At 40.1% G+C, this 13,037-nt stretch overlaps 1 protein-coding gene across 7 annotated transcripts in view; it reads left to right on the forward strand.

Moving 5' to 3' along the window:
• The window catches only part of LOC135494113 (glutamate receptor 1-like), a 109,502-nt gene that overhangs the window by 90,208 nt on the left and 6,257 nt on the right, over positions 1 to 13,037 (forward strand). For 3 of the 7 annotated variants that reach the window (XM_064781865.1, XM_064781867.1, XM_064781868.1), the window contains 7 exons: positions 1,835 to 1,891; positions 7,263 to 7,453; positions 7,939 to 7,992; positions 8,521 to 8,727; positions 9,503 to 9,733; positions 10,385 to 10,588; positions 10,860 to 11,689. In XM_064781865.1, the coding sequence (XP_064637935.1) occupies positions 1,835 to 1,891; positions 7,263 to 7,453; positions 7,939 to 7,992; positions 8,521 to 8,727; positions 9,503 to 9,733; positions 10,385 to 10,588; positions 10,860 to 11,689 (1,774 nt within the window). Of the gene's footprint in view, positions 1 to 1,834; positions 1,892 to 3,636; positions 3,679 to 7,262; positions 7,454 to 7,938; positions 7,993 to 8,520; positions 8,728 to 9,502; positions 9,734 to 10,384; positions 10,589 to 10,859; positions 11,690 to 13,037 lie in introns of all 7 variants that reach the window. The other 4 variants (XM_064781869.1, XM_064781870.1, XM_064781871.1 and 1 more) reach the window with 2 other exon arrangements.

The following is a 13,037-nucleotide window of genomic DNA, read 5'->3' on the forward strand; positions in this document are numbered from 1 at the left end:
AAGTCCATCGGTCTTGCAAAAGTATCGGGACGTATGCGGTTACATCATCTGAATAAAGTTTTAGCCCCTTGTTCGCGAATGAATAGGAAGTAGATTTATGAAGTCGCATGAATATTTCAGTTGTTTAGAAATAGAAAATAGACGTGGCTAGGGTACCTCACATTGAAATTCTGTTTCTGATATTATATAGGGTACTACATTTTGTATACTACACTGTTGTTTAATACTAGAACTTTTTTGACACAGCTAGTTTCTTAATGTGCATGAATATGGACATGATATTTTTTATGTGCATGAATATTTACGTACACGTAAAGAAAAACACTCATTTGATAAACACACATCACTCATATCGAACAACACCCCTGTAACAAATTGATTTTCAAAACTGCATAATTTCGCCATGAAGTTGGGAATGCAATTTACGAAATTTCTCAAAAGGTGACATAACTTCGTAGTAACGAAGTTTCGCGATATATCGGGTGACCCAATGAAAAAGAATCACACTTAACTGCACTTAGCTGACACTTTTTTGCATTTTTCGATTTGGTTTTTTTTTCTTCCACTAGAAAAGAAATAGTACCCGGTAGAAGAAAAGTGGCGTCCATTTGGTTTCGCTTATACCTCCTCAGTGTTTAAACTCTCGTTATGTTAGAACCCTTGCTCAGAATTAGTGTTAGGCATTATTTCATTTCAACAACGGCTGATGACGGGATGACAGGTGGGTAGCTACATGTAACGTTTTTTTCGTATCTGATGGTGGCAATGTGTGGAGACTGCTTGGCTGTGTGACATGACATTGATTATTCCCTCACCGTCCTTTTCAACCTTAGCGACGGTAACCACTTGCGAGGCTTGGAGAGTGGCGCCGCGACCCGATTAAATTTGAATTGCCCAATGAGAATGCTGCGTCTTGATCACGTGTTTAAAAGTCGTGCTAGCGATGTCAAAGAAGTAACATGTACATGAATTCAGGCTTCTTGACTCAATTTTTATTGAGTTCGAAATAGTATATCTCACTTGTGGTCTTTGTTCCAAGAATGAAATGGATGGAGGACGCCATAATGTAATAATCTTTTCTTAGATTATCCAATAAAGCATTCGTAACTCTATCATCAAGTTGGTGTTCGCTATGACTAGTTGATGCTTAGAATACGAACTATTGTGACCCAAGTGAAAAAGTTGGTGCCAAGAGCTGGAACGAATTCATAAACAGATTACAAAATGGTAACACAATTACTAAATTTGGGATGGAATGACCTTATTTTTGTAATTCTAGCAGGACAGTTTTATTACTGCACTTTTTTGCTGACGATCGTGTAATGTCAGACGGTCAAAGTGGTGTCGGGTTTTTCTCATGGCCGGTTTTAGAAACGTGCATTGGTCGACAGGTTTTTTAACACGGTTGCACACGTATCTCATTTACAATGAAGTCAGTGATTTTTTCTCACTTTTTAAAAAACTTCACATATCACACTAATGCAGTTACACTCGTATACACATTTACAAATTGCACACATTTCTGAAACAACTTCTAAAAGCTACTCACACTTCTACATGTTCAGTTCACACCAATTCTATCTTCACCAGCACCCAATTCTATCTACACACAAATAGTTGTAATACTCGATCAACCTTAAACAATTTTCACATTCTCTTCAGCAAAATACGCTCCAAAACACGTTAATTTGTCTCGTGAGCTTTCTGCTGCAGTTCGGAAAGCATAAACTATGATTTCTCGCAGCATAAATGTCGCCCCTGTCAGTCTTGTTCATTTTGGCTCTGCTCGCTTTCTGTGTAACCTTCCACCTTTTCCGTTACGTTCATGTTTCAGGTGAAACTATTATTGCCAGTGCGAGAAAGCACATAGAGGATATGGTGGCGCTCTCAGGTAGGGAAGAGCACTTTGTATCGCACAACTCATTCACAATCAAAGCCCAATCTATAAAACCTTCAACTATATACATGTATCAAGATAACTGTCATTGTTGGTGATGCATTGATGGAGGTTAAGTCCTCAGTTGGCATTAACTTTAACTTGGCTTATAAGTCCACTACTGTACTGTGTTCAAGTTAAAGGCCAACACCGTTTGTTGAAAATTTGAAACTTGTAATTGAAGTTGAAAATTTTCAATTATGGGTAAATACGAACTAGATATAACTTTCAGCATTATCGTCATGTAGACAGATATACACATACACTGTACTTAATATATAAATTTCAAGTTTCAGCAGATTCGTACATCATAACTGCACTACGGCATCATGTGTACAACTGGATTTATGTTTTCCTTGACCACCAGTAATTACAAACTTACTCCTTCAAAGCCTAGTTAGCGCCGGAATTGATTTGAACAAACGGGCCCTGATCACAACATCAGTCCTGGCTCATCCACAATGCATCACCAGATAATATGATAGATATACATTACTGAGAACATAATTAACCTTAAATGGAAATCAGAATGGCCAGAACCCCAGCACTCTGTTTTTTTTGTTGACAATCAATGTATGCACCAACTGCACGCTTCAGGCCGATTCCTACTCCGATGAGCGTGTGTCACAGGCGATCGGAAGCCGCCGTATGTCCCAGGCGACTGAAGTCAGCTCTAAGGCCCAGGCGACTAGAATCGAATGTGGTAACATGCGATTGGAGTGAGGATCGGGCGTATTCGGCGTCTACGCGTTCTTGCTGCGTTCTATGCCGTATGTGAAGTCGATGTTTTGGTGTATATTTGTATATGTATCAGGTAATATCCTATCTGTAGGTTTAAAACAAGGTCAGCCGTAATGTCAGTCATTGACTTGCGATTATCATACAACTAAAAACTTTTATCAGTGACACCATGCAGTACAATTTAGTTAGCAGAGAAAAACTTGCAAGATATGCTTTGCTAACATCAAGAATATTACTTGTTATTCTTGATAATATCTTATAAGAATCAACTTGTGCATACACGCTCCCGGTTACGTCAAGAGATGCACTTGTGAAGTTTACTTCTAAAACAATGTTTGGGTTGGCAGGCCGGATCCATATTCGAGCAAGAAAAATGTTTGAAATGTCAAAGAGGGAGAAAATACTTTTCGAGATTTTAGCAGACATTTTCACACTTGCTGACTGAGTCTCATTTCCCAAACCAGCTACAGCAACTACAGACAAGTGTGTTTCAAGTGCTTACAAAATCAGTGAAGAAACAGATGACGACCAATCATCAATTAATCAGATCGAGCATTGTTTACTTCGACCCACTTAAACGCCACGGATGTTGCTCTCCCAAAACAAGTTGTAAACATCTGAACACTGCTTGCTACAGTCGAACCTCTTGGTAACCGTCTATTTGAGTCATTACACGACATAAAATGTCTATTTGAGACAACCTCTATTTATGCGGAAATAACCGCCCATACACCATGCACTATTCTAAAGTTCAGAGTGGTGGGATGTTCAAACACGTATCTTGTTCGTTAATGAATCTAATATCTGGTATGATAAAATATGTAAGATATGTTTTGTAATATAAACTAGCATTGCTTTGTAGTTCCTTAGAAATCTATCGCCGTTTTTAGAACGAGAATGATATGAGCGTCTCTAGTGGTTCCATTGTCGACCCTCACCTGTCTAATTATTTATTTAAGCCAAGCTTTACGGTTTAAACAAAGATGGTGAAAAAACCGGTGGTAAGTGTTACATTCGAATTCAAAAAGAAGTATGCTATATAGATAATGGACACATGTAGGTCCACATGCTCTGCATAATAGCTTGTTGCTTGGACACTGGTTTAAAAACTCCCAGACTTAAATCACTTACCCATAACCCACCCCAAGTCCCACGCCTCTACAAACCTACACCACACTCTTAAAAATAAAGGTTTTGGAGCCTCGGAAAAACCATGATTAAAGTTTCAGGGAGACCTATATATATTTGATACATTTTTGGCGGAAGGGTAGCATTCTAATTGCGAATGGGTTGATGATTTTAAAGTTTTGGCAAAACCTCACGAATCTTAACTCTTCAAAATTTTGTTCTGCCTGAAATTAGATACTATTACTGAAAACTTTTCTTCGTCGAAACGGTAATTGTTGGTAAAATAACGAAACTGGGTATAATATGTTTATAAGATTTTAATTGCCATATTTTAGTTAATTATTTTGAAGAACCTGCATTGGAAATTGTCAAATTGTTTTCAAGGAAAATATTATAATGTCAGACCAGTCTTTCGCTTTGACGAAGAAAAAGGTTTTCTGGCTAAACTAGCCGCTTCCCCATGATTAAAACACTAACAGAGTTGTGTGCGTGAGTAACACTTAAGTACAGTTTGTAGTCTTCGTTCAGGCCCTATTCCACGGAGGCTTTTTTCGGCCAAGGACACCGCAGCGGGAAGAACTACTACGCCCTTCCCAATTTGGTGTTTGGTAATTCGAAGCCCCACAAGAGCGGTGGGGGTGGGGGGGGGGGGGGGGGGTGTAGAATCATTGAAAGACACCATCCTCCATGTCATGTAACTCTCTTACTGGTGCGGAGAGCGGACACTTTGACCACAGGTGGAAGACGCCTCTGTAGAATCAGGCCTTCGGTGCTAAAGCGCCACGCAAACGAGCGATTTTCATCGCAGTAACCTGCAGTGTTGTAATCCCTACAATTCGCGACAAAATGTCTCTCGTTTGTGGGTAATCGGTAATCGCTTGGATTGATATTTATCGCAGGGCCGAAATGGTTCAGGTCTCATTCTTGTTCACGTTGTTGCCTTCGGTCCCAGAGCGAGAATTTTTTAAGCTGGCACACTCAGCTATTCCCTGATTGATATCATCATAAATACGTTAAAGAGTATCTATGATGATGCAAAAAACGACGTAACGGCAATAGGTGGGAGAGAACTCTTCGGTAGCACCAGTTATTTCGGGTAAATTTGCCCTGAACACTTAGAAATAAAGGTTTTTGTGACCATTTAAAATGTATTTAAGGTTTCATGGCCAACAAGAATATGTACTCTTTAAAGGGTTTTCAGCGAAATAAAAATCTGATGAAGGATTTTTGCTATTCTGAAAAACCTTTAGAAAGGTGATACATGTTTAACCATCTCTGAAAAAAACATGAATTTTGACAAAAGTTTTCTTCGATTTCTATATTCGTTCCCTACATGTATCTTCTTTCTATTACTACTACAAAAACATTTCGCCCTCTATCGTACTCTGCTTACAAACAGAACAGTGCTGGTTATTCAATCTAGCATGGGTCCTATAACATGTATAACCCCCCTCCCAAAAAACGACAACAAAAAACCTCACCATTGAAAATTTAAAATTGTGAAAAAAAATCCAAGAAGAAAAACAAAAAGAAGGTACCTTGAATATCATATGATAAATTGCAACCACCAGTTAATAAGTACACACTGGAATGCACAATGCAGTAAAATTACACTAGACAACAAAGGTCTTGCATATTTGGCGCATGTATTACTTGAGCTGGTTTGACCTTAGAGTAGTCTGGTTACTCCAGGTTAGACGATTTGTAATAAAACTATTGCTAGCATGACTTACAACTTCGAAGCATGATCTTAAAAACTGCCTTTGGCAATTCTTATGCCAACAATTAGTTTTATGCCCATATAATCGCCCCCAAAAAGAAATATACATGCACTATGTGGGAAATGTATTTGTCTCAAGAGAATCGAAGCAATGTTAACTTTTTTTTTTTTTTTTTTTAATCAATCTGTTTTACCACTATCAAACTGTTTTAAATCCAAATATTTGCTTCTAACTCCATTGTAAAGTGCCTTGGAGCATGCTTAGCTTGTACAAGGCACTATAATATCCGGTATTTATTATATTCAAAATACGGAGACTACTAAGTATATATCCGATCAACATAAATGTACATGTGCGTGTACAATGAAGAAGGACACTGGGATGCGTACAGGCATCTAGACTTGTATTTTTCTGGTAACGGAGTGAGGGGTACAGTGCCGCTTTTCTTGGCTCGAGTCTCATTGCCGCAGCGTCAGCGCAAAAATCTTGCGAAACTTCAGTATTCTTGCAATATTAATCATTGATTGTTTAATCTTGAAGGGAATTCTTTTTCAGTGAACCAATCAGATATCATATCATCTCTGTTTCACAGAACTCATTTATCATGAATCGTAAATGATTGAATTGGGTACGCTCTTAGAAATAATTTGTTTTTAAAGTTCGGCCAACTCATATATGCTCTTGAGAGCGAAATGAAAAACAATTGAGGGGGGGGGGGGGTTATCAGATTCTCAAAAACCTCCAGTTTGTTTTCATTTTCTTGGAAAGCTTCAAATGGGGTGCATCGGGATATTCAGTGTGTGTAGGCTGTTTTTAAAAGCCCAAAACGCTCTATTTCTAAGAGCGTAACCGTCCTATATGCGTCGTGTGCCCCAGGCCTACCCGTCTGGGTATGTCTGCACTCTGTGCGTCATCTGTACTGTGCATGTTACCGTGCATCGTGGCTGCATTCTGTTTTCAGGACATGTTTGCACTTGTCTTACCATAAATATGTGCCTTGTACATGTCGCACTCAGCTTAACATTTAATTTAATAGTTGGTTTTAGAGGCAGTTTTAATGCACGTCTTCTCATTAACCATTTCTGCTTTATAGGCGTTTGATAGATGAAATATTGGGTTTTGGCTTTTTCAGATTTTGGCAGATAGTCTCTCAACTTTATGTATGATTTCTTGCAGGCTGGCGAGTTATATGTAACTTGGAGATGATGAAACTCGGTTGGAAGAACCTAGTAACTTAGTACTTACTTTCACAACCTTTTGAGAAAAAAGGGAAATCTAAGATTTTTTATAAGGGAGGAAAAAAAATCACAGTTGTCATCATATAAATGGTGTTTTGCTGGACATTTTACGTCTTTTTACTCCCATTCTACGATAGATTCAGTCCAACCGAATTCAAATACGCCATCACCATTTTTATCACATTGCAAATGAACATTGTTTTCAAAGTTAGATGACGTGTAAGCGCTGGGCAGGCGCTGAAGGCTATCAACGAAGATGTTAAAACAATTTAAGAATGTTCTTGGATTTTTAATGTCTGAGGTCATAACATAACCTTCAAGTTTAAATTCTGAGGCTAGATGAAGCAATACCTTGATGTCCCTTCTCTTTCACAATAATGCAATATCCTAGTGACAGCCAGCGCCACATAGCGACGGCCTTAATTTTGCCAGTCCCTAATTAACCGGACACCATCACTTACAATATAACTAGGACATGATTTTTTTTTACTTCTTCAGGGGGGAAAGTGAAACATAACATCATGTCCAAGCCGGCCGCGGAGGCCCGATCCATCACAAGCAGACATTTGAACCCAAACCTCTCGGACCGGGACCTCAAACTCGTACTTATGCAGCTCGCATTTAGGCTGCAGATATCAAACTTCGTCACACTGACCGGCGCAAGACTTACGGGCAGGATATTAAAAATGGTAATTTGTGTTGTGACGTCATTGCAAATGACTGATCGCTGCCAAAATGGTAAATCGAGTTGTGAATTCAATACAAATGTCTGCCATGATCAAAGGAAACTTCTTGATTTAAACTGATTACACATGACTGATGATTATCAAAAATGGTAATTTTGTTGAGACATCATTACAGATGGCTGATCACTATCAAAATGGTATATGGCAAATTTCGTGTTGCGAAATCAATATCAATGACAGATGATTGTCAAAATGGTAATATGTGTTCTAAAATCATTGTCGAAGGCTGTTAACTACCACAGTCAACAGTCTTTGATACACCAGAATCTCTTTCACCGAGACTGTTGACCACCGTTGACTGTGCGTTGACCACCATATTCAACTTACGACCCGAGCGCTATATTCGTTTTCCAAGATTCTCAAAAACGTGAATTTACAGGATATCAAGATATTTTCTTGATATTCAGTAGATTTTTAAATCTTTTCAGGCCCGTTACCTCACAGTACTTGGAGTACACTACCGGTGGATAGTTCTTAACTTGGTATGTAGTTGCAGTTGAATCTGTTTTGATCTAGATTAAACAAAAGACAACTCAAGCAAACCTACAGAAGATAAAAACAAGTTATGACAGTATCATTATCCTTCGAGGACTGTAAAAATCAGCATCGTGATCGGCAGAAGTTAGAGAAGTTACCAGATGTTGTATTCAGTTAAAGTATACGCATGCGCATGAGCTAATATATAAGAGATTCTGCTACCGTTCTCGCCCATGCACATGCGTAACGGATAAAAAACCCAGTGGATATTCTATTCCCAATCATTTCAAACCAACGAAAGTGGCGCTAATTAAAAGTTCTCAAATGGGTAGACTGTACGTATCAGGAAGTAGCGAAACGGACCGATGAAATCGTGAAGAGATACACTGAATCCACATCACATTACCATTTTGGCCGAAAGTAGATTCTTCCGCGGCGGCGACGTAGCCGGTAAACGATGGTCAGGAGTGGAAGTAGGCCAAATACTAAGTAGTTTTTTTTTATTGAAACAACCCTCTTTCTCACATTTCAAGGGATCTGAGGACTTTGGCTTCGATGTCTTCAAGAGCTTGATAGCCAACTGTACCCAGATTAACATGGTTCAAGACACCCTGCGAGAGCCGACGATGGGGCGGAATGTCCTGGAGATGAGAGACGCGGTGCAGGTGATTGAGAACATCCGGCAAGACGCCAGGTCAGGACCCGTTGAGACGTCGTTTATCAGGAAGGAGCTCAGAGAGGTATGACAACGATTATAGTGTTAAGGTGAAACAAAAGAGCCTCCATTTTACCAATCTAAGGAACACCAGAACTCTTTCAAAAACCAAAAATCACACAAATATTGTTCGGAGGCCATGCAGACCAAAGGTGACAATGTCATCCGAGTGATAATTTTTACCATTTTATGGATTATGGACGAGTTCAGGTGTTTCTTAGATGAGTGTTTCTCACCAGATACAGCTGTGACATGTAATTTCACGCACGGGCGAGGGGTTCGAAGGCCATCGATCGAGAACCTGAGGTGATACACTTTGTAACAACACCGATAACTCATTATCAATGGGTCTTCAATCATATTGTCATATATGCCAACGAATGCAGCCACTTGCGTGTCGAATGAGGAACAGAGAAAGTCTCCAGGAGTAAGGATTGGGCCATCAAACACCATTGTCAAGATGGCTAAATTTCTTGAACATGGCAGTACCGGCGAAGCATACTTGGGCCTGCTGGTCCATTACCGAATTATTGACTACATTGCCATAGGCGTTATCAGTTTGGACTTATTAGTGAGTTATCGCAAATCCCCCGAAACGTCAACGTCAACGCCTATCCAATTGTTCGACATTTGTTATCAAGATGCCGAACAATAAAGTGGGTTAGCCTTTATGGGACTTCGCGAAAAACCCCTATTGATTGGCTTACGTGCCATGCTCAACGATACTATCCTGATATTAGTAATAATCGAACACACATCCGCATCGAGCAATGTTCTCACACATACAGTTTAATTTCCAGAGAAACTACACCGGTCTTACAGGCCACATAAAGTTCAACCAAGACGGAAAGAGAGAAGATTACGTGCTGTCTCTTGAAACCTTTCTCTTTCCAAAACGTGATAAGGTTGGAGAGTGGAAAACGCAACGCGAGACAGTGTTTGACAGTCGGATAAAATGGCTGGAGGCCTCAACGCAGGACAGAGACCAACAGACACTACGGATCACAAAGGCGAAAGTTGTGGTGATCTTGGTGGGTATATCACCACTTTCTAGTCATTACTTTTATTTGCACTTGCCAGTTTAAACCTATCGACCGCCGTGGAAGTTGTTTCGTGGGGGGTCGATGTTATCAAGATTTGTCCTGATAAGCCTTTGATAAGATAGTAGAACAATGGGAATTTAGGCCTTGGTGCGAACAGGCTTTGTTTAAAGACAATAGACCGTGTACTAACCGAGGCCAGAATTCGACCAAAAATACGAGGGCTTCATAAAAGGGCAATAAAGATCAAAGGCCTATGTGGAATGGAGTTAATGAGGTGTGAACCAAACACTCAGTGTGCCCTAAATGTATATACTAATTAGCTCACACACTAATTAGGTCACTCTAAGTGTTTGACTCACATTTCATTAACCCCATTCAACATATTCCTTCGATCTTTAATGCCCAAAATTGGGAAGCTCTGTTATTTCTTTCGCTGATTTTTTAGAAATCAGTCCTTTCAGGGAAAAGTCAGACTTCTGTCGGATAAATCAGGAAAAGGTTAGAGAAACCGTTAAGAAGTCGGAAAAAGTATCCTACTAGTGTCAATTCGTCACAGTAATAACGACTCTGTCAACGTGAGAATATACCTAAGTTGTTTTTCGGACTCAACCCACAGCGTTATTTCGTATCACTTTCCAGGAGAGACCGTTCATCATGTTGAAGAAGGACGCAGACAAGTACGAGGGTAATGAACGATACGAAGGGTTCTCAATTGACCTGATAGAGGAAATCAGTAAGATGTTAAAGTTTCAGTATACTATCTACGAGGTGCCCGATGGCAAGTTTGGAGCAAGGAATTCCACTGGCGAGTGGAATGGAATCATAAGGGAATTATTGATAGGGGTAAGGACTTGAAAATATGACGTTTTCTTCTCGATTTATCAACAATAATTTTGTTGTGCCCATGGAGATGTTATGATCAGGGTCAGGGTAAGAGAAGAGGCAATATATCACTTGCAGAATAACGGGGCGAATTTGACCGCAAACGACTGATCATGCAATATCATTATCAACATCTGGTTTCCAAATCGACAGAGTCATCTTTTCCAAACCGCTCGAAGCGAATGCAGCTAATTCTTATGTTTTTTCTCTTCTTTTTCTTGTCTCTCTTCAGAACGCTACCATGTCCGTTGCCCCACTCAGTATCAATGCGGAACGAGAGCGGGCAGTAGACTTCACAAAGCCATTCAAAACAAGGTGGATTAACGTCCTTATGAAGAAAACCAGGCCAGAGACTTCATATTTCCAATTTCTCAACCCTCTGGACAGCAAAGTCTGGATATGTGTTCTTCTTGCAATAGTCGTTTTTGCATTATTACTCTATTTCTTTGAAACTGCTTCTAAGAAGCTTCGCGGTGACGCTGTGATGTTTGACTTGAGTGAGAGTTTGTGGTTCTCGCTCGGGGCCATCGCCCAGGGTAGCACGGAGACTACCCCAGTGACTGTCCCCGGGAGAATCTTGACTAGCGCCTGGTGGTTCTTTTCTCTTATCCTCATCTCTTCTTATACTGCCAACTTGGCCGCATTTCTAACAGTCAGAAAAATAAACGCGCCGATATCTTCCGTCTCGGAGTTAGTCTCTCAAAACAAAATCCGCTACGGGACCGTGAAGGATTCGGGTATAACGAACTTTTTAAGACATTCAAAAATTGAAGTATTCGCTAAAATGTGGGCGCAAATGGAGGAATTCGAGCCAAACTCGATGGTAAATAACTCAAAGGAAGGCTATGAGAAAGTTAAGGAGGGAAATTATGCTTTTCTTTGGGATAGCACTGTGAATAAATACGAGGCTAACCAGGATTGTACGTTGGTCGAGATAAACCCAGCCTTTGATATGAAAGGCTTTGGGATAGGTATCCCTCCCGGGGCGCCCTACTTAGACGATCTTACCATGGCCATCTTGAACCTCAGCGACACAGGAAAGTTGGCGGAAATAGAAAACAGGTATAGGTCAATTGTACTCGTTCGGGCTAGAGCGTTTCCAATCCCATTTCAAGCGGCATAACCGTGGGCGCATGCGTCATCAGAACGGGTCGATACAATATAAAATTGAAAAACTAGGCAAATATGAAGTGGAGTTAATCAAAAAGTTACTGGGGTTTTTTTGCTCCTAACAGATTTTTTATCAGTATCTGAATTTTAAAGCTTAGTAATTAGCATTTACTGCTTTTTGGTGTCTCGTAACTTGCAAATAACGATTCGTATTTGAATTTGATCTTACTCGCCCTGTCCTTAATACGTCTGGACTACTGTCTAGTTCTATAGCTGTATTTAAAACTATACTTAAACTATTACTGAAACACCAACCAAGAACTGTTGTATCTTAGAAAACCTACCGTATCTGTCGTTGGAGGGGCTTTCGTCGCTTGCACATAAAATCGGCAGCGTATCAAGACTCGTCCTGATGTCAGAATAACAAACAAGCATCAATTTGACCCGTCAATCCAGCATCGTTTTGACCCCCAACTGATTCATGGCCCCATCCCATGTCGAGCGATGGTAATTATTTGAAGTAATTATACCAAAACATGCGAAAGCTCTTTGCTTTTCCTAAAGCCTACCACCAGTTGTAGATAGTCTTTAGCTTTTATTGACGAGCATTTTAGGCATTGAATTATTTGAGATAACAGAGCAATACAGTTTTCTTTGAAACCTATTTTCTCAAATTAAAATACTCGCTCCGCATTGGACCACTGAATCTTGCCTTCGGGATTGGCCGCGCTCTGAACTGCGCATGCGAGGATGTTCCTCGGGGTATGGCACGACTTTAGGTGATGGGTTAGATCTTTCGAAAATTTAGCTAATCTGTCACTGCTCTCTCCACTTAACTTACATTTTATCCACACAAAAACAGATTATGAGCATTTGCCACTTTCCTCAAGCAGCAGTTTGGACCAATTGCTGACAGGTATTGGCCAATCAGAAGAAAGCTATCATGCTTGTACGGCACGGCCATTCGGGGGTTTTGATTGGTCAAAACCTGCCACCTGACAGGAAGTCCTGCATGATTTCAGCTCGAGGAAAGTGGCGAATTAAGAGCGACTTCATTGCATCCTTGCATACACCGACCAATGCATTTTGATTTGCATTAGAAACGCATTATGGACACCCAAAGACCTAGCATATTATACTTTGCATATTTTACTCGCGTGCCCAAAATCACACACTGGCATTTTCATGAATACTTGTTCATCACTGTCCACGCACGCACACAGTTCCTGCATATCTTTGAATCAATTTTAGCAGTAGCAAGACTGATAGCATTACACTACCAATATTTGACAGTTTGTGG

The sequence above is a fragment of the Lineus longissimus genome, chromosome 9, assembly GCF_910592395.1.
Source record: "Lineus longissimus chromosome 9, tnLinLong1.2, whole genome shotgun sequence".
Taxonomy (NCBI): Eukaryota; Metazoa; Nemertea; class Pilidiophora; order Heteronemertea; family Lineidae; genus Lineus; species Lineus longissimus.